Below are 19,968 nucleotides of genomic sequence, written 5' to 3'. Positions count from 1 at the left end.
ACCTCTGAAGAGACGTCGACGGCCATCGTCCATCGAAGGTTTGCACGCCTTCCCCTTGGCCTTCCCTGCCATGGGGCCCGCAGTTTGCCCCGTTTCCGTCGTTGCTCTGGGGCTCTTGCGGTTGGGTCGCATGACTGATCGCCGGCACGGCCATCGAGCAAGACTGTAGGAAAAAATTCGTCTGAACTTCATGCAAGACAAGCTTCGCTGCTGTAAAAGCTGTCAATTAGAGTTCCCGTCCGTTCCCGTCGTCTGATGTACCGGAAGCTCGGCTGACGTAAACCTGCCGCTGTCAGCATCATCCCAATAGCCTCACCGTCGACGTTCACCTCGCGCTGCCATCACCCCTGCTCCGCGAGGGAGTGATTCCTCCCCACGGCCAAGGAATTAAGGTGAACGGAGAAGACCGAGCAATTGCCCGGCGACCACAGGTTGAGGCCATCGTGCACAAATCCTTTGGTCGGAAGCGGGACAAACTCTCAATGTCGTACGCAGACCGCCACACGCCTCCGGACCACTTGGTTCGACACCGCGTCCTCGTATCGTGATAGCTTCGACGATCGATAAGAAATACGACGAGAGGCGCCGGCCAACTGCCTTCGAATACCCAAACCCAACAGGCAGAAATGCTGCCAGCCCTACGGGTTCAAAAACACCGGTAATCTGCGTCGGAACATGGTTGAACGCAGACCTCGTCGCTGGGAGTTGTGCAACGAAAATAGCATCCGAAAATGTGGGATATCCGTAGGCGATGTGGGATAAAAGTCTCCCAGGGGGCCAACTCAAAAAGTTTCCAGAGATCTCGGAGCCTCGATGGCAGGGGTCACCCATCGACCGGATTGTGAAACAAGGAATACAGTGTGTCGATCTCTTTGGGCTTGGCCTGCATTCCCCTGCCCGTTTGAGATGCCGCTAAACCAAACAAAGTTGGGCGGCCAAGGCCATCGTGGAGCTGCCCCCGTTCCCCTTTTTCCGAACCGTAATGTCTTTTTTATTGTTGGCGCCGCCCGTATGACTCGCATTCATGTTCGTCTGCGGGAGCTGAGTCGCTCACGCGATGGATAACTATGCAAATCTTATGATCTGCCCACCGGCCCCATGGGCTGTGCAGCGGGTGTTCGTGCACAGAAGCTTCGTATCTCGTCTTGTTCTCCTGGACGAATTTCCCATGCACAATGCGACTTGTGCGATCTGACGTCACCGCCTGGACGGGGCCGGATGTAACGGGACAAGGCGAAGACTCCGATCGCCTGGGCGGAGGCTCTGCCGCCTCCCTGACGACACCCCTCCCGGTCCCCGACAAGTAAAACTTCCTGCGGCGGGCTTCTCCTCATATTTCGCCTGCGAATTGCTGTTATTCTCCGGGAAACATTGGTCTACTTGACAATTCGAAGCAGTTCCAACAGGTTTCGTTGTGATTCGAAAGCATTCTCTGTGTCGATCCTAGCTGTGCCATTCACTTGGAGCCTTTGAAACTCTCCGAATAACTGCAAGAAACACCCAATCATCACTGTTGTACCTCTTCGAATCACAATAAGCAAAGCAGATTCCAGTGGGTTTCCTTGTCATCTATCTACTTTGAAAAGACAGCTATTTCCACTTGAGCCGCACTTCTCACGTCACGACACCGTCGGTTACCTTCACGGCATACTCACTCGGTCTCCATGTTCCACCGCAAGGTAAGCTCTGGGTGATTCCTCGCGCTCCAGTCCTTGATCTTATCCTTCCAGGCACAACGACACGCCTTTCTCAGAATGTCTGGGTACGAGGCGTTCAGGAAGTCTTTGACGAGGCTGTCGCGCATCTGCTTGAACACGCGCAGCACCTTCTCCTCGCTTTGAAGGTACTTTCCCAACTCAATTCTGGCGAATTCCTCTCTATTCTTAGAATCAGGAACTCTTCCCGAAGAATCGTAAAGTCAAGCGCCATCTTTTCTGGGTCGTTTGGCGGTTGTGGTGTTGGGAATTTGTTGGAGTAGTGGGGGGGAAAAGCCGCCGCGCAGGCGAAAAGAGAGAAAAAAATAATAAGGCAAGAAAACGCGCACAAAAAGCGACGGCAGCACGCGGCCGCAGCAAACGACCTCTACCACTCAGCATTCGCTCGCCATACTAAGGCAGTGGACTTATACGATCGCTACAAGGCCTCGGTTACCAAGCAAGCTATCACACAGTCACAAACAACTACGACAATGGAAATCACACAGGTTAAAGACAGCCAACTAGGCGTCGAGAACAGCCAATGCTCATCTCGGGATACGGAGAAGGGGTAGAGAGGCAGAGGCGCGAGAAACTGATGTGAGACCCATCAAAGGGCGAAATTCTCATCTCCATTTAAACTAGAGTGTAGAAAAGTTCGATTGGTAGAGACTGAATCTAGGGTACATCGCCAACACATCGCCAACATGGAATCTCAAACACAAACCATTTGTAGAAGAGAACAAACCTGAAAGGCAGGGACAATTGCAAGTGCAGTCGCGGTCCATCAGGACTTACCAAACCAGACGCGTCTGAAGCTTATATAAGTGAAAGGAAAGAGCAGGCCGCAAGGTTAGCTGCGCTCTTTTCTGCCACTCAAGACACCCCCACGCAACTTCCCGAGGCTGCCTTTCTCACTCAGTCGCTTGAATTTACCAAACAGACATCACGACGACGACAACGACGCCGGCCCTGCTACCACGAAGAAGACCAAGGCGGCCAAGGCGACCATGAGTTCTTCGTTACCCGACATGGACAGTAAAGTCCTCGGCGGCGAGTCCGATGGCGAACTGCTGCCGCCCAACTTTTCGCCAGTTCGACCCAGCAAAAGTCCAGATTTCGATCCCGCTGTGGTCAAGCTGGAGAAGTTCGGCGACGCGCGAGAGACGTCGCCGCCGCTCAGCAAGAGTTTGAGCCCCGGGCCCAGTCCTCCGGAGGCGCCGCAGGGTCCAAGGCCCGGGCCTACTGACGCCAAGGACCCCGAAGAGAACAAGCAGCAGGATGGCCCTTTCTTTCGTCAGGTGGAGAACAACAAATACACGATGAGAGGGACTCACATGACATACGCCGAGATCGAAGGACTGCTTGACCTCGAGCCCCTGTCGGCAGCGCAGTATCCTCTGCCGGAAGACCACGTCCACCAGGAGCTTCAAAAGCATCTGTCGAAGCCGGAGAACGCCTCGTTATCATGGTGGGCCCGCGACGAAGGACTGGTCTTCAATGACCATGTGCGTTTGCTGTGGTACACGATGCCTCGTACGCTAAGTTGCCTTCCTACCCAGCTCCTGTCTCCCTCGGCAGGTGTGCAGCATGCAGATGATCGAGCTCTTGACCTCGCGATTGAGCCTCCATCGCCTTGGGAGCCCAAGTTCATGGACCTGATGACCCAGCCCTCATCCTTCAAGATGTTTGTGGACAAGCCGAAACTTGCCCCATTGTCAAAACGAACGATTGTCGGCCCTGGATATTTGAGGATCCAATCGGGGACTTTTACCTCCGGAGATTTTCACAAATTGCTCGCAGTAATCGCCACAATGCACCCATCTCTACAATTCACGAGCAAGTCGGACGCGGATTGGTTGCTGCGGGACTCTATCTTTCCAATATTGGAGACGCATTCGAAAACGTCATCGGCTTGGACGATTCTGGCGGTGATTCGCGAATCACCGGGAAAGAGGCGCCATCCGTTTACTTTGTCACGGCTGATCACCTGGAATTCTTGATCAGAGGTATAACGGGCGCCGTTCCCTCGTCCTACGACCATACGCTCGGCGACTGGCGTCGTCGTGAGATTCATAGAGACCCGGCACCCTGTGACAGTGAGCTCAAGGGTCTTCTGGGCAAAGCACATATCGCCGAAATGTTGAAGTACCGGGAAAGTTTTCAGACTCGCTTGCGATCCCTGGGAAAAGGACCGCCTCAGGTGGCTAGTCTACTACCTCTGCAAGAGACCACTCCTCAACTGCCTGCTGCAGATGTCACAGGAGCTGCAGCAGTGGTCAGTCTGGCTTCCGCGAAAGTTGCGGAGCCTTCCAAGCTTGAAGAGGGCGCGGCTCCTGCGATAGTAGCCGGCCAGCCTTCTGGGCATAAGACGTCTCTATCATCAATATCAAAGCCGCCAGCGGTGAAGAGGGCTCGACTCAATATGACAGAGTTCCTTAAGCGAAATATTAATGAGACGCGTCAATTAGAGAGTCCTTACCGTAAGAGAATTGAGGAGACGGCGTATGAGAGGTCTCTCTAATGACTCTATATTTCTCGCTTTGTTTTAGACAGTATGATATATTTATATTGGTTGGGGACTTCTTATTATAGCTTTGTGATGTAATAGCTTTATGATGTAGTGACTTAGATTTAAGGTATGTTATATGAGTGAAGATTGCTTAGTGGAAGTGCGTATTATAGGGGTGAAGTAGATAAAAAACGGAGAGTGTGAGTGGGAATATAGCCGGATGCAGACAGACTTATGCTTTTGTTAACTTTCTGCTCCAGGACGTGCAGTCAGAAGACAAAGCGTCAGAGGCAGGGGTAATACCGAAGGGATGACGGACGATATAGGGGTAGTATAGTGGCAGAGAGTAACAGAGGAGCTCCAGAAGCTGGTACGGATTTGTGTATAAGTCTGAGCTCGGCTTTGAAGTGTTGAATGTAGCAAGATGTGTCACTAGGTCCATGAGTCTGGTTGTCAAGGATGCTATGAAATGGGTAGTGCGATCAAGTCTGCTCTCAGGGACGCCTCAGACAAGGCGTCAGGGCAGCATAGCTTGTATTCCATAAACAGCAGCAGACGACGATGGGGGATAACAGCAATGAGCAACAGATGAAGATGAGACTCACGACCCTGCAAGAAGCTTCAGCTCATAATTACTGTGAGCTGGACGTGGACTCGTATAAAGTCTGGGCTTGTCTGTAGAGGATTTGAACGACGGAAGACGATACAATAAGACGAGAATGCGTCACTAGATCTAGAAACGCCTCGGAACAACAAGTCCATGAATCTAGGCCCACGACGGGGTGTTATGGCAGCAGGGGAGATACGTACGAGACGATGACGAACGATGGCGGACAACAATGATGTGGAGTGTGAAAGGGGCTGTCGCTCATGAATGACTCACACGACAGCACCTCATTGCCTGCCACCAGGCTGAACCCAGATGAATGTATTTATAACACATGGATCAAAATCTCTTGTAACTCAAATATCTTCGCGGTATATAGCGCCCTATATAGTGTATAATATCATACATCTGATCTAATGTTCCTTGCTCCAACACCTCACAACTTCGAAGGCTTCGGCACCTTGGGCCTCTGCGTGGGCGTCGCAAGCGGGTCATAGATGGCCAGACCGAGGTTATCCGACGGCGTCGACCCGTGGTTGAAGAGACTGCGCGTATCAAGAAGCGAGGGGTTGAGCTGGTCGACGCTCGTGCAGCCGATGAGACGCATGTTCATCTCCATCTCGTCGCGGAGCAGCTGCATGGCGCGGTCGACGCCCTCGAACCCGTAGCCGGCCATGGCGTACAGGAACGGCCTGCCGATGCCGACGCCCTTGGCACCGAGGCAGAGCGCCTTGATGATGTCGGTAGCGCGGCGGACGCCACCGTCAATGTAAATCTCAATGGCGTTCTCGAGACCCATGCGCCTCAGCACCGGCATCGTCTCGGCCAGCACCTCGACGCCGGACCGCGCAAAGTCGAGCTGGCGACCGCCGTGGTTGGAGAGGACGACGCCCTGGACCCCGGCCTCGATCGCCTTGATGACGTCCTCGACGCGCTGGACGCCCTTCAGGATGATGGGCATGTTCGTGATGGACTTGAACCAGGGAATATCCTTCCACGAGAGGGCAGGGTCGATGAAGGACGAGATGGCGCGGGCGGCGCCCTGGGACTGGTCGGTGGCCTGGCCCGACTGGACGTTGGCGCCGGGGTCGGTGAACTTGGAGCGCATGTCCTTCTCGCGGCGGCCGAGCTGCGGGGCGTCGACGGTGATGAAGAGACCCTTGCAGCCGCGCTTCTCGGCGTGCTCGACAATCTTCTTTGTGATTTCGCGGTCCTTGTTGACGTACAGCTGCAGCCACTGCACCTGGTCGCCCTCGGCGGCGTCCATCATCTCGTCAAAGGCGCACGAGGCCAGCGTCGGGATCATCTGGATGACGTTGTGCTTGCGGGCGGCGCGCGTGAGGAGGACCTCGCCCTCGGGGTGGCCCAGCTTGCCGAGGGCGGTCGCGGTGACGTAGAAGGGCATGTCGACCTTTGCGCCAAACATTGTGGTGCTGAAGTCGACCTTTTCGACGTCGACGAGGATCTGCGGGCGGAACCAGATGCGGTGGAAGGCGCTGTGGTTTTCTCGGAGGGTCTGTCGGTCAGTACTAGTCGGTGAAATGCGACGGGCTGCTCACAATCTCATCATCGGCGGCGCTCGAGTAGTACCCCCACGCTGTCTTCTTCATGATCCTGCGCGCAACGGCCTCAAAGTCCATCAGGTTGTAGCACTGAGACAGCAGCGGTTTCTGCTCGACCCTCTCGAGGCGCTCCGCCTCCTCGGGATCCTCCTCCTTCTCCTCTGCCACCACGGATGTCATGTCGACGGGGCCCAGGTGCTTGGACTGCTCAAGGTACTTGTCCAGCGTGTCTGGCGGGTGGATGGGGTCGAACTCTTCCGTCGCGTCCTTGCCGGCATACTTGAGGATGATCTTGGAGCCGCCGGGGTGTTCTGGTATCGTTAGAAGTGTTTCTACGGTGTTGGGGAGTACTCACCCGGCAAGAAGTCTGTTACATCGTAGGCTTTGCCCTGTTTGCGCGTCAATTGACTGTGTTTTGTTTGAGCAGACGCAACCTACGTGAACAATGACCCAGCAAGAGTCCGCACTGTTGTGCTTTGCAATCTCGTCACCGTTCAGTCCCATTTTCGCGATGTCTGCTCTCGGGCGAATGGGAATGTTGTGATTGAGAAGAAAATCCGGGGTAACGGGCAGATCGCTTCTCCACGGGGTAGATGTAAGGATGATTAAGAAGACGCTAAGTGGCCAATTCGCTCCAGTCCCAAAGAATTTCAAATCACACACCGATGACGGATAGAAAAAAGGGAAAAAGGATGAGGTCGTTCGCGCGCGACAGAAAACGTGTCTAGCAAGCTTGGTCCGAGGACCGGTCTCCAAAAAAAAAGTCCCTGGTATCGTCTCGAGGAGAGTCTTGGGGGGCGCTTGGAGAAGCCCAGACGGGGTTGGGGCCGGGGGCGAAACCGATGAAAGGTCATCAGCTCGCTCTTCATTGTACCGTCAGACACTGCCGTACCCCACCAAGGATACGACTCTGCGTTAGCGGCCCACCTCGGGTCAATGGGGTGCGGGGTAATAAGTCGGTGACGTTCTGTTCTTCGGTGTAAAGGGACCGCGGCGATGGTAGTGAACCCGGTCTATCCCCGAAAGGCGGATGCCCCGAGGCGCGGGTGCGTTCCCGAATCCCACGCGTTCTTATCGGCAAGTCGCGGAATTCCGACAACGGATAGAGGCGGCGCGAGGCAGAATCAACTACCGGCATGCAAAGTCAACGTCTATTCGTAATCTGGGTATAAGCTCCTCCAAACTCCTTCGTACATCTCTTCTAGAACACCGAAGGCCTGGGCCCCGAAGATACCATCACTTCAGCTACACTGGACGGCCTCTGCGAACTCTTCCGGCTCGTAAGCCTCCCAAAGAACCCTTCAGACCTCTTTCTCTCGCTGCTCGAGATGCTCGACCGATCCGTGGTCTCCCGTATCGTGTTGGTATCGATGTGCGTCTGCGGAAAGATACCCCATGTCCCCTTGGAATTCGTCCCAGACCAACACCAGTGATCTTGCCACGCCCCTATCCCGCGTCAGCTTACGTCAACATGTAAGAGCGGTTAACTCACAGCTAATATTTGTGATCCTCTCACCCTGATCAAACTTGAGCCAGTCGCCGCCGTCCTTTGACTTGGGCGCAAACTTCCACCGCGCCACCGCGGAGATGTTGCTCGTCGTGTCCATCTTGATCTCCGCCCTCGGCGGCGGCTCAAGCTTCACCACGTCAACCGGCGCGGAGCCGTAGTTTCCCTCATGCCACGCCATGATCCACTCCCCGTTGTACTTGGCAGGGAATGCCACTCCGCCGAGTCTGGCGCCGTTTGCAAGCTCAAACGCGGGTGTCTGGTCGTATAGCAGCCGCATCCCGTACATCCGCTTCACCGTCTGCGTGGCCGTGGCGTACGGCAGCTGCGATAGCTCGAGCTGCTTGTCTGCTAGCGGCGACGGCTTCGGTGGAGCACGGAAGTGCAAGTCATAATTGTTCCGGAGGTTGAACGGGATCTCTGCCTCCTCTACCACGGTGACCCCAGGGACTTGCGGCAGCGGGCGTGGGTGGCGCGCGAGGTGCTCAAACAGCTTCTTCTGGCTGAAAAAGACCGTGGCGTCGCACTCTTCGAGGGTCCGCTGGCTTTGCACGCAAAAGAGGCAGCCGTAGAGGGCCTCGTCGGCGCGTTTCGTGGCGACATGACTCTTCTGCAGGAAGCGGAAGCGGTAGCCAATCTTGTTCAGCTGGTAGTTGGCTTCCTCCGCGTAGTTGACGTCTGCCTGCATCTGATTAAAGTCGGTCTCGTAGTAGCAGCTTTCGCACTGAGCAACGACGTGCGCGCCGGAGAAGCCCTATGTGCTAGTTAGAAAGGCATCCTGCTCATTCGCAGTATACGTACCGGCTTCTTGACTTTCTTGATGCCAGCGCCCCCTCGAATGACCTCCTTGGCCCCGTCGCAGAACCCCTTGTACAGAAAGAACGAGCTGCTCAGGCCGATGCTGCAATCCTTTGGCCGAGCCGACATCATGGATGTGTGCCTGCTCTGGGTTGACTCCGAATCGACCGGTATGGGCGCTTCATAGTCATTCGTAACCAGCGGGACTCGTTCGATGCCTTCGTGGATGCCTGGTGGGAAGTTTGGCGCTATGGCTGCGCCTCGAGACAGTGGACTCAGCTGTCCGTCTTGGCCGGACGCCGTTGAAGAGCGAAGATCCGTCATGGCGGGGCTTCTCGTCCCCTCTTCCTTCCACCCGTCAACCACTGATCCGTGCATCGACTCCAGCGAGCGTTGCCTCGAGGGGTGGGAATGGACGGAGCTGGCTTGTGAGTGCCGATGAGGCCGCGGCTGGATCGCGTGGTCCCCCCGACTGGGCGCACTCAGCGTGGATGTACGCCCACGCGGTGAGAGAGGAGGGGGCCTCATGTCCTGCGGGCTCATGTGATACCGCTCCTCGTCCGTGAGCAGCCCGTCTACGCCGGTTTCCAAGAGCCGACTCGACCTTCTCTCGTACTCGGGGCTGTTGGGCTCGGAGACGGGAGAGCTCATGGTCGACACAGGCGGCCGCCTCTCGATGGTCGCGCCCAAGGTGGCCCCCGTCTCAATGGGTGGAGTCGTCCTCAGATCCCATGGGTTCGTCGGGGGAGGCGGAGGGGGCTCGAGTTCTTCAACCTTGGGCTCTGCCTCACTCGTGGGATGAACAATGCCCGAGTCGATCAGGACGACTGGTGTTTGACTCTCTGCGCTGGTCAGACAATGTTGCCTCGCATTTCAATGCCGCTTACCAGTTGGGACGGCCGGTGGTGTTGCGGCGACGGGTGCCGCAGGCGCCTCCAGCTTCAACCTCTTGAGGATCTCGCCAATCTTCACGCCCGACTTCTTGCACAGTTCCCACAGCTCCGTGTACTTGTCCTTGTCGAAGGTGTCTGCTTCCGTGTACTCGTCAAAGTCCCAGAGCGTATCGGTCAATTGCAACCTGAACTCGGCAATCTCATCTGTCGCTTGTCAGTATGTTCAGAGCAACACCGATGAAACACCTACTGTTGTCCTTGAGCGCATTCGTGAAAGCGACCTCTGACTCCTTCAGATGGCGTGCGCAGAGCGGCTCAATAATCTTGAGGCATCGCTCGGCACCTTTGACCACCCTCTGGCTCGCAGAGAGCATCTCCTGGTTGTCGCCCGCATTTTCGATCGCCGTGTTTCCCTTTTCGATAATCTCCCTGTACGGCCCCGTCACTAGGTCGGCCACGATATCCATGGTGTTGATCTGTCTTTGGCGGGGTAAGCGTGGTAAGCACGGAGGTTACGCCGGTGCGACGCCCTCAGTCATTCGACGTCTTGGAGAATCGACTTTTGATGTTCTGAATGAAGTGACGGAGAGTGAAGAGAGATGCAGAAGAATTCCACCAGGCTGTCCTTCAGCTGCGCAGCTAGCTCAGGACCACGAACGAGGACAGCTTCAGGCCGCAGGACGGCACAGCATAGGCAGACATGGTGGGCAAATATGCAGGGCGTTTTCGGGTGTCAGACAGCTCCCGAGACATGACACACCCACAAAGCCTCAAGCAACGTGCAAGCAGGGTGAACAGTCCGCCGGGACGAGACTAGTCACTAGACGAACTCGGTATGGAGGGCGATGAGTCCTAGAAGTGCGGAAGGAGACGCGGAAGCAAACGACAGGCCTGGAACCGAGGTAGGGCTGTCGATGCCCGTATCTTGGTAAATGACCCAGCGGCTCCGGGGCGTTCTGGGAGGACCCGTTTGAATCCATCGGTGTGGCACTTTGCCTGACAAGATCTCGCGATTGGTGACTCCAGGCGACGGGAATGTCGTGGGCAAGTTCAGCTCGAGGACCAACTGCGCTAAAAGCTGCCTCGACATAGTACGTACCCCCTAACGCACGTCAGACAGGCCAGCTAGCGAGGGGCGCAGCTCAATAATGCGTCCAGATGGATTGCCTCCCCTCCATCAACTGGAAGTGGACAATCACTGCAACCCGTTTAAGCCTCTCGGTATGCCTTGCGGGCGCATGTCTGGCGGATCGGTCATCTGCCAACAGCTCAAATTGACCGTCGGTCGCCCTTTCAGTCACCGATCATGAAGTCCAAGAAATCGAATTGATTACTCCTAGAAACGAACGCCCCAAATGCCCGCAGTTTTCAAAGCCTCCGCTAAAAGTACACACCAACGCAGGTTATCATGTTCTCGTGATTGGGCAAATGCCCATGTCTCCCCTCGTGTCGTCGTGACACCCTCACGCCTTGGTCTTGTTGCCGGAAGTGCTCTGTGACAGATGTTAGTTCGCCACAACTACAGCCTTCCAGCCATGCTCACCTGTGCGATCAAGCTCCTGCCAATCTGGATCGTCTCGCCCATGCCGCGCTGTCTGCGCCAAAAGCTACTCACTGTCAGTGACTTGTGCGAACATGACACTCAAAAGACTCACGCTTCCTCTGGGCCTCCATGGCCCTGAGTGGAAATCCTGCGGGCCTCCTCCTCCAACGCCTGGAGGGTAATCTCCTCGGTCTTCTCAATACCAGGCGTGGCGGCTTGATCGGAAACGCCCTGGCCCAGGTTCTGCTCAAGAAGTCTCTTCTTCATCAGGAAGCGCTCCTTTCTCTCCTTCTGCAGTCCGGGGCTGTCGAGTTTCTTAAACGCCAGACGAACGAGGAACTGCGCGGCAAAGTAAAAGTGCTCAGCAAGGACAATGCTGAGGAGCAAACCCCAGGCCTTGATGCTGGACGGTGTTCCACGCGGCCCGTCGCCGTTGGCACTGCAGAGGAAAACGATGGACGCGCTGGTGATGCTGCCCAACCAGGAGAGGAACCCGAGAGCGTTGAGCCAGGGGCCGATCGAGTCCGCACGCCACGGGATGGGACGTCTGCTGCTGATGGCAATCTTGACGGCGTCGGACCGCATCTCGACCCAGTTGTTTACCAAAAAGCAGCAAGCCGTCAGGGGCCACGCGACCGAGAAGAGGGAGAGATATCCAAACTGAATGACCATCTCGCGGTAGTCGCTGGTAACATCGTACGTCTCGAGCTCGACCTCGTTTCTCACTCTCTCCAAAAAGGCGGCCTCTTCAGCGGGGTCCTTGATCTTGGCAGCATCGTCCTCCTTGGCCATCTTGGACTGCACCTCGCGAACCTCCTGGAACACCTGGCGCTTGACGTACGGCACGATGACTTCGGTGGCGAAGTTGACGACCTGGGCGGTCACAGTGAAGTAGAACATTTGCTTGCTGATGCGCTCGGGGTTGATGACGAACTCCTGGGTCTGGAAGCTGACGTCCTTGGGGGTGAGCATCTGGGCGGTGGACCGCCAGAAGTTGAGGAACGGAGTGAGTCGGTCGCCGAACGGGAGGTAGACAAATGCCGTGAAGAAGAGTGCCATGTAAGAGGTCAGGAAGTTCAGAACGAACTCCTTCTGAACCAGGGCGGCGTGGTGGGCTAGGAACTGTTAGTCAGTCGAGTCTCAGAAGGGGGGCGCAAGACTCACCGTCAATGGTCTCGTAGTTCTCCATCTCCGTCAGACGGTTGGCGAACTTGGTCAGAACGGTAGAGAAGGTGGGCGTCATTACGACCAAGATGATGGTCGGGAGAAAGCCCTGGATGGTTAGCTGAGACTTGCCGAGACTGGCATTAGACATACCAGATAGGCCTGGAACGGGCCGTTGTAGACCTCATTGATAAAGATCTCCAGCGAGTTGCAAGTCACAATGAGAGAGCCAAGCACCACGATGCAGGCAGCGGCGAAGGGAATCTGGAGAAGCTGCGTCTGGAGGCGCTTGATGGGCGAGTAGATCTTGATGGCTTCTCCGGTGATGGGGTCCTCGGCCTGGCGCTCGTACTCAAACTGCGGCCTCGGGTGCTGGATGTTGGATACGCCACGGACGCCCCACTCAACGGCCAAGTCGACCTCCTTCTTCTTCCAGAACTCGAAGAAAACGACGGACCACAGGCAGCTCGCCAGAGCGTACAGCCAGGAGAACTGGCCGAGGAACATCCAGGCCGCGAAGCCGGCGGCGGCGGGGAAGACGAGGAACTTGAAGTAGGACTGCATGAACGCAAAGTAGAAGGCGACATTCTCGCCGAACTTGTCGCGGATCTCGTCGAGGTCGGTGTCGTCGGTCTGGCCCTTGGTGCTCACCTTCTTGATCCATTGCCTGTTGAAGACGTGGTTGTGCAGGGGGAAGACGCAGTCCACATGCTTCCAGCGGCCGGACTGGGGCGTGATGCCGGCGCCGCCCTCGTTCTTGGGCTTGATGATGAGGAGGTATACCAGACGCAGGCGCTCGGCGTCGGAGACCGGCTCATCGCGGAGGGCCTGGGAGAGGTCGGAGTCGGGGCCGACGGTGCGGGCGCCGTGCAGCCAGTCCTGCAGTCGGGAGCGGTAGACCTGGTCGGCGAGGAACTTGTCGGAGGCGATCTTGACAAAGATGAGCAGGGAGTGCTTGTCGCCCCTGCGGACCTCGGTGGTCAGTCCCACGCTGGTCAAGCCCTCTATGAGCTGGACAAAGTTGGCTTCGGCTTCGGTTCTCTCTGTCGTGCTGTTAGGTGGTGGCTACCCTCGAAACTGCAAGACCAATCGCACCTTCCTGGGGAATCTTGTAGTTGATCACATAGTCGACGCCAAAGTTGGAATCCAACCCGGCCGTGTCCTTGTTGCTGTACAGGTCCCTGATGCTCGCCATGGCTGCGTCAGAGGTTCGTCCCAAGCTCTCGAGCTTGAGCACGGGTAACGGGTAGGTGGTGGTTGGACTGCAAAGATGGGACGCAATCCCTTGGAGGGCTATTAAGACGGTTGATGGCGAGACCAAGGTGTTTTAAGCAGGTTCACAAAAGACAGCCAGTGGCTGAAGTAATGACGGGACGATGTCTCGCTCGGCAGGTTTTCTTGGAGGAGCAAAGCTTGGGCGCGCGGAAAGGGTCAAGAAAACGTCACGTCACCGCGCAGGGCCCGTCCTTCCAGCCCGACTAGGGGGTCAGCTTTCCAGGGAACAAGCTCCAGCCCCCGGCGCGTCTAGAGCCAGTTGATCCCAGTGGCACGCCGTCGCCATTTCCAGGTTTGGGATAGACAGCAGCACATTAGAGGGTGGCCTGTGCTGCCCCAGCCACTCCCACCAGCCAGACCACCAGTGTCAGGTACATGCCAGCTGTCGGCCAGTCCTCAACCCCCTCTACAGAAGTCCGCAGGGACCAGTAGCTCAAAACCCTTTATAACTACCCCTCTCGCGTACAGTAGTAATCCTTTTCACTTATATTCTTAAATAGTTATATATATTTCAGCCCTATTATAGTTAATTAATTAATTAAAGTTTATATAAATAATCTATATTTTTTAACTTAATCTTTAGTAGGATCTAAAATATTAATATCCTCTCTCTATTATATATCTATAAATAACTTTATATTATTATAATTAGAACTAATTACTTTATTATAAATAGTTCTAATTATTATAAGTAATAAGTTAAAAGCTTATTATTCTATTTAACTTATAATACTAATTTAACCTTAATTTTAATCTCTCTAATAATTAACTTAACTAAAGTAAGTTTACTTACTCTTATTTATTCCTAAATATTAACTTATATAGTTTATTATAGATAGATAAGATTTTAGTAGTCTATAAAATCCCTAATTTAAACCCTATAAATACTACCTTCCTTATACTTAGCTTAAAAGGTATTAAAAAACTAGTTCCTAATTTCTTTATATATATACTAAATAGAAAAGATAAGTAGAAATTAAGTATTTTAGTAATAAAGAAAGTACTAAAAACTTTACTAACTATTAACTTTTAACTTTATCTATAAACTATTACTTACTATAAAATAGAAGAGTATAGCTTTAATATTATAATATATATATAAACTATAGCTCTCTACTAATTTAATACTATTAAAATATAATTTAACCTCTATAACTTATACTTATCTTATTAAGAGATAATTTAATTAATCTTAATATAATTTATATAAAAGAACTAGCTTCTTAAATAAGAGTAAAAAGCTTTACTTATTAATATAAAGAACCCTATAGATATCTATAATTATATTAATACTATCTATAAAACTATATTAGTTAAAACGTTCTTTTAAGAGATAAGTACTATAATTAATAAAGGTATAAATCTAGTTATACTAACTTACTTTATATATATAAACCTTCTAATATTCTTAGAGGTTTAGCCTCTAGCTGTTCATAGTGATTTTTACCTATTTAGAGCGATAGACCTCTTAACTTCACGCCTCCTAATAATATATACAGCCTTTAGTTATATAATTATAGTCTCTAACTACATCCCTCTCCTAACTACAGCTACACTTATATATACATGTTAATAACCTTACGATCTTTAACTTCACTTTAATAACGATATAGTTTATAATTACTTAATTACTTAATTACTAACTACTAAACTGTTAACCTATCCTCTCTCTTGTGTATTACCTATGCTACTATTAAATACTGTCTCTATTACTGCTTTGCTGTCTGCTATAGTGGCTTCTTTAGAAGTAAGTTGTTACTATCTAGTCTTCTTATTTAATTAGGCTGGCTAACGCTTTCGCAGTAGCTATGCTGTTGTTAGTAATGCTCTCTCTATTTAGTGTAAAGCGCACTCACTAATATTTAAGCTCTACTATGCCTATGCTTATACTTAGGCTTAGGCTACTTCTGCCTTAGTATTATAGAGGGCTTATGCGAAGAAGGGCTACTCTTTAGGATAGCTAGAGATACGTATAGCCTCTACGTAGAGGCGTTTAGGGCTATTATTTATCGCCTTAATTATAGCATAGAGAGGGTCCCCTTTAGGGGTATTTATAAGGGCTTTAGCTATTACTACTCTGATGATATGCTGCTAATTAGCAAAAGAGTACTTGCTAAATTTAAAGGCTTTATTTAGTATATAGATATTATCCTATATAGTAATACCCTCAGCTATTTGCTTATAGAAGGGTGTGCTTTATAGGGGATTAGCGTTCTTATATATCTCTTATAGTGCAGATATTATGAAGCTTTAGGACTTGTTGTGGGTTGTAGGTATGCCTTTTGCTTTATGTAATACTCCTTAATTTATATTTCTTAGATGAGAATAGGTTGTTAATATAGGTTTAAAGATGAGGAAGAGGAAGAGGAAGAGGGATAGGTATAAGGCTTTGCGTGTAGCAGAGTTTTTATATTTCTAGTTGTGAGAACCTCTTCTAATAACCTCTTTAGTTGAGGAGTTATCTCTTATGTAGTAGCGTTTACTTTACTAGAAGGTTTAGTAAAGCTGTCGCTATAAGAGCCTTAGTAACCTATTCAGCCCTAATATAATCAGCCCTACTATATATAGCGCTGCTAGCCCTATGCTATGCAGCTAGCGCTATTACTGTTCTATTAGTCTATTTAGCTAGAGCGCGCTTTTAACTTTATATAGTGATGTTCAGAGGGTTTGCCTATTAGCAGGAACGTATAGGGTTTCTATACTGTTTTCCTTAATTAGTAGAGGGCATAGGTTAAAGTGCCTATATAGTGTTTCTAGAATTATGCCTGCGTATAGGGTGAATTTTGCTATAGTCTTTTTGCGGGGGGGCTGCGTTATAACTACAAACTTAATTCTTAGAGGTTTTATCTAAGAAGATATAAATTTATAAATCTCTTAGCTAAATAATTATAGAGAATTTAATACTTACTTAAAAAAGATCTAAAGAGAATATTAAGACTAAAAGCTCTTCTCTAGCTATTAAATAAGAAAAGATATTAATTAAAACTAAATAGAGATATATACCTCTAATTAAAATTAAAGGTTTAAAAATACCCTCTATATAATCTTAAACTAAAGTTATTTATAAACTTTCTATTAAAACTTAAGAAGAATAACTCTTAATACCCTCTATTACTTATAAATAGTCTTATTCTATCTTTAATAATATAAATAGTAATATTACTATAAAAGAGGAGAAGTAAAATAATCTTTATAGTATAATTAAAAATATAAATAGAGGAGAAGAAATAACTAAATAAAGTATATAAATAAATATTAAAAAAAACCTTCCCTTCTTATATAAAGCTTAATAGCTTTATATTTAGTTATTTACTTTAATTTACTTCTTTATTATTTAGTTTACTTTTAAGCTTAATAAGTATTAAATTATTAATATTAATCCCCTATTATTATAAGTATTCTTTTAGCTATAATACTCTACTATAAGGTATATTAAGTAATCTAAGCTCTAGCTATTACTTATTAAGCTAATAGTACTTTAAACGTTCCTATAAAAAGGAGTACTATATAAATCTAAAGTATTCTATATTAATATCCCTAAATATAGCCTTTTTAGGTATTAGTAATATTATTACTATAATATCCTTATATAACTAGATAATATAAGTAAGAAAGTAGTTATTAAAATCTATACCCTAATAATTTAAGGCGTTTTTAATCTCCTTAAACTATTCTTAGTTAATTAACTAAGTATAATCTTATATAATCTAAAAGTCTAGCTAATAGTATAAATATTAAGGCTAACTATTAACTATATAAAGTTAGTTTTTCTATAAATAAATATAATAAGTATTCTAAACCTATATAAATATTATAAAATCTATATAGATTATTAATATAAAGATAAAAAGTAGAGTAATCTAATTAAAAATAAACTAAGAGTTAAAAAGCTTATATATCTATAAACGCCTAAGATACTCCTAAAATAAGAATATATATAAATATATAATAAGATATAGCTTTTAAAGTACTTACTTATTAAAAAGTAGATTAGCTCTAATATAAATAATTTTATTAGCTCTTAATCTTAATATTATAGATATTTTTACTAAAGATCTAATAATCTTAAAACTTAATTAGTATTATTTCACCCTAATACCCCTTTATATAGGATTATAATAGATACCACTAGATCTCTATAATTAGAGTTATTTTAATACCTTAATTAGAACGAATAATAAATAGTATATAGTTATATTAGTTTAATACACTAAAGTACTAAGCTATAATATTCTATAATATATATATAGAGATACTAATATAAAACTATATAATATATTAGAAATATATATTAATACCTATATAAATCTCAAAACTATATAAAAGTAATTTATTATATATATTAAGTAACTAGATAAAATTTAGCCTAAGTATTATCTATCCCTTCTATTAGTATCTTATCTCTTTTAAATAATTAGATACTTCATTAAGAAAGACCTTATAATAAGTATTATATAAAATATAGTAGCTAATAATATAGCCTTATTAGTATATATATATATAGAGGTATTTATAGCTATACCCTCTTATTATATATACTTCTAAGAGTATACTTTAAAAGAAAATAACTATATAAGAGCGTATAAGAGTAAGTTATTCTAGATTCTAATACTATAATATTCTATTCTATTATTATAAGGTTTATAAACCTCTTATTAAGATTATAAACCCCTCTAATATAAGTATTTAAAAGATTTATTTATCTATAAGTTATTACTTAAAAAAGAGGGATTATATTTAGTAAAATAAATCCTCAGTAAATATTAAATAAATTTCATAATAAATATTTTATTATATAAAGTATTATTTAAAGGTTATAAAAGAGATTTTAATTTTATATACCTTAAATAACTAATTAATTATTATATAATATAGCTATTAATCTATAAGCTTTTTAAGGATCTCTATATAAAGAGGTATTAGATCTTTTTATAGTTAAACTATTATAAATTAAGTATATATATAAGTATAGTATAATAAGTAAATATAATTAATTATTCTATAGAAAGAAAAACCTTACTCTACCTTATATTAATATATATAGTAGTATACTTTAATATATATAAAAGGACCTTTTAGCTAACTTATATAGACCTATATACTACTAATATTAACCTATATATACTATTATAAACTAAAACCCTAAACTAATAAACTTTATACTAAGAAGAAGAAGTTATATATATATATATATTAGCTAATATAATAATATAGCTTATTAGTTCTAAGTAGGCTAGGATTAAGAAGTAGCCTTTAGAGCTATATAAATATTAGTAAGTAGTAATTAATAATATATAGAGGTATATATACCTTTAGTATCCTAATTAATAATATTAATAAAGTATATAAAGTCCTTTATAAAATAACAGAAGGTTTTAAGCTTAATTAAATAGAAAAGTAATTATATAACCTTATTAGTATCCTTATTATTAAAAATATTATTATCTAAGTCTATAGAAAGCTATATAACTTAAGTAAACTACTAAGTAGGCTAAGTAGGCTTAATAATAAAAATAATTAAAGCTATATACTTATACTTCTTAGAGGTACTAATAGGAGTACTTATACCTATATATATATTAATAAGTATTATATATAGTTATATAAGAAGAAATATTACTAAGAATAAAAGTATAGTTAGTTCCCTTATTATTATAAAGATAGTTAGTATAAAAGCTTATACTAAAGGATATATACTTCTAATAAAGACTATATCTCTTATTATAGTAATAATATCTTATATAGCTTTTATATATATTACTATATATATATATCTATACCCTATTAGCTACTTATAACTAGCTTAACTTAAAAGATAAGAATATATAGGTATTATTTAAGTTTAAAAAGATTAAATAAAAGTAGATAAAGTTTTTAAGCTATATATAGAAATATTAGTAAATATATAATAAAAAAGAGGGTAGAGATAGAATATATACTTATATTATTAAAGTTATAATAGCTAAAAATAGCCTTAAAAATATACTTAAAACTATCTAGATATATAATTAACTAAATTACTCTAAATAATTATAAATAGAAGTATATACTTATAGATAAGTAAGTACTTAGTTAAACTAAGGCTTTTATAGTTATAAATAAGATTAAATAGGAATATAATTAAAATTTTAACTAGTAATACTATATTACTAACCTTATTAAGGACTAATAAAGATATATTAGTACTATACTAAAATATATATTAATAATATATAAAAGTATAATAGAGATATAAGAATAATAGAGAGAAAATATATAAAAAATAGGGTTATATTATATAGTAATATATATAAATATTCACTTACTAGATTATTATTTTAATAAGGGAAGAAAAAAAGTAGAAACTAGTATAAGTAGGAGATTTATAAATAACTACTAAGGAGGTCTATATACGTAATCAACTAATCAGATAT

At 46.2% G+C, this 19,968-nt stretch overlaps 3 protein-coding genes across 3 annotated transcripts; all 3 read right to left on the bottom strand.

Annotated features, from left to right (window-relative positions):
* Nucleotides 1-5,249: 5,249 nt before the first annotated feature.
* On the bottom strand, nucleotides 5,250-6,879 carry GCG54_00001909 (Cytochrome b2; the record flags this gene model as incomplete). The annotated part of the gene is made up of 4 exons (XM_045402011.1): nucleotides 5,250-6,329; nucleotides 6,373-6,686; nucleotides 6,731-6,764; nucleotides 6,814-6,879. The coding sequence occupies 4 exons, from the start codon at nucleotides 6,877-6,879 to the stop codon at nucleotides 5,250-5,252; spliced, it is 1,494 nt and encodes a 497-aa protein (XP_045270740.1).
* Nucleotides 6,880-7,576: 697 nt separating this feature from the next.
* Nucleotides 7,577-10,040, bottom strand: GCG54_00001908 (uncharacterized protein; the record flags this gene model as incomplete). Its single annotated transcript, XM_045402010.1, has 5 exons — nucleotides 7,577-7,821; nucleotides 7,892-8,636; nucleotides 8,684-9,522; nucleotides 9,568-9,777; nucleotides 9,824-10,040. 5 exons carry the CDS (start codon nucleotides 10,038-10,040, stop codon nucleotides 7,577-7,579), a joined length of 2,256 nt encoding a protein of 751 aa, XP_045270739.1.
* Nucleotides 10,041-11,036: 996 nt separating this feature from the next.
* GCG54_00001907 (uncharacterized protein) lies at nucleotides 11,037-13,475 on the bottom strand (the record flags this gene model as incomplete). The annotated part of the gene is made up of 6 exons (XM_045402009.1): nucleotides 11,037-11,066; nucleotides 11,117-11,180; nucleotides 11,229-12,231; nucleotides 12,281-12,389; nucleotides 12,434-13,323; nucleotides 13,376-13,475. The coding sequence occupies 6 exons, from the start codon at nucleotides 13,473-13,475 to the stop codon at nucleotides 11,037-11,039; spliced, it is 2,196 nt and encodes a 731-aa protein (XP_045270738.1).
* Between the last annotated feature and the right edge of the window lie 6,493 nt (nucleotides 13,476-19,968).

Source organism: Colletotrichum gloeosporioides, assembly GCF_011800055.1.
Source record: "Colletotrichum gloeosporioides strain Lc1 chromosome Unknown consensus_7, whole genome shotgun sequence".
Taxonomy (NCBI): domain Eukaryota; kingdom Fungi; phylum Ascomycota; class Sordariomycetes; order Glomerellales; family Glomerellaceae; genus Colletotrichum; species Colletotrichum gloeosporioides.
This window is presented reverse-complemented; position numbering and strand designations above follow the sequence as displayed.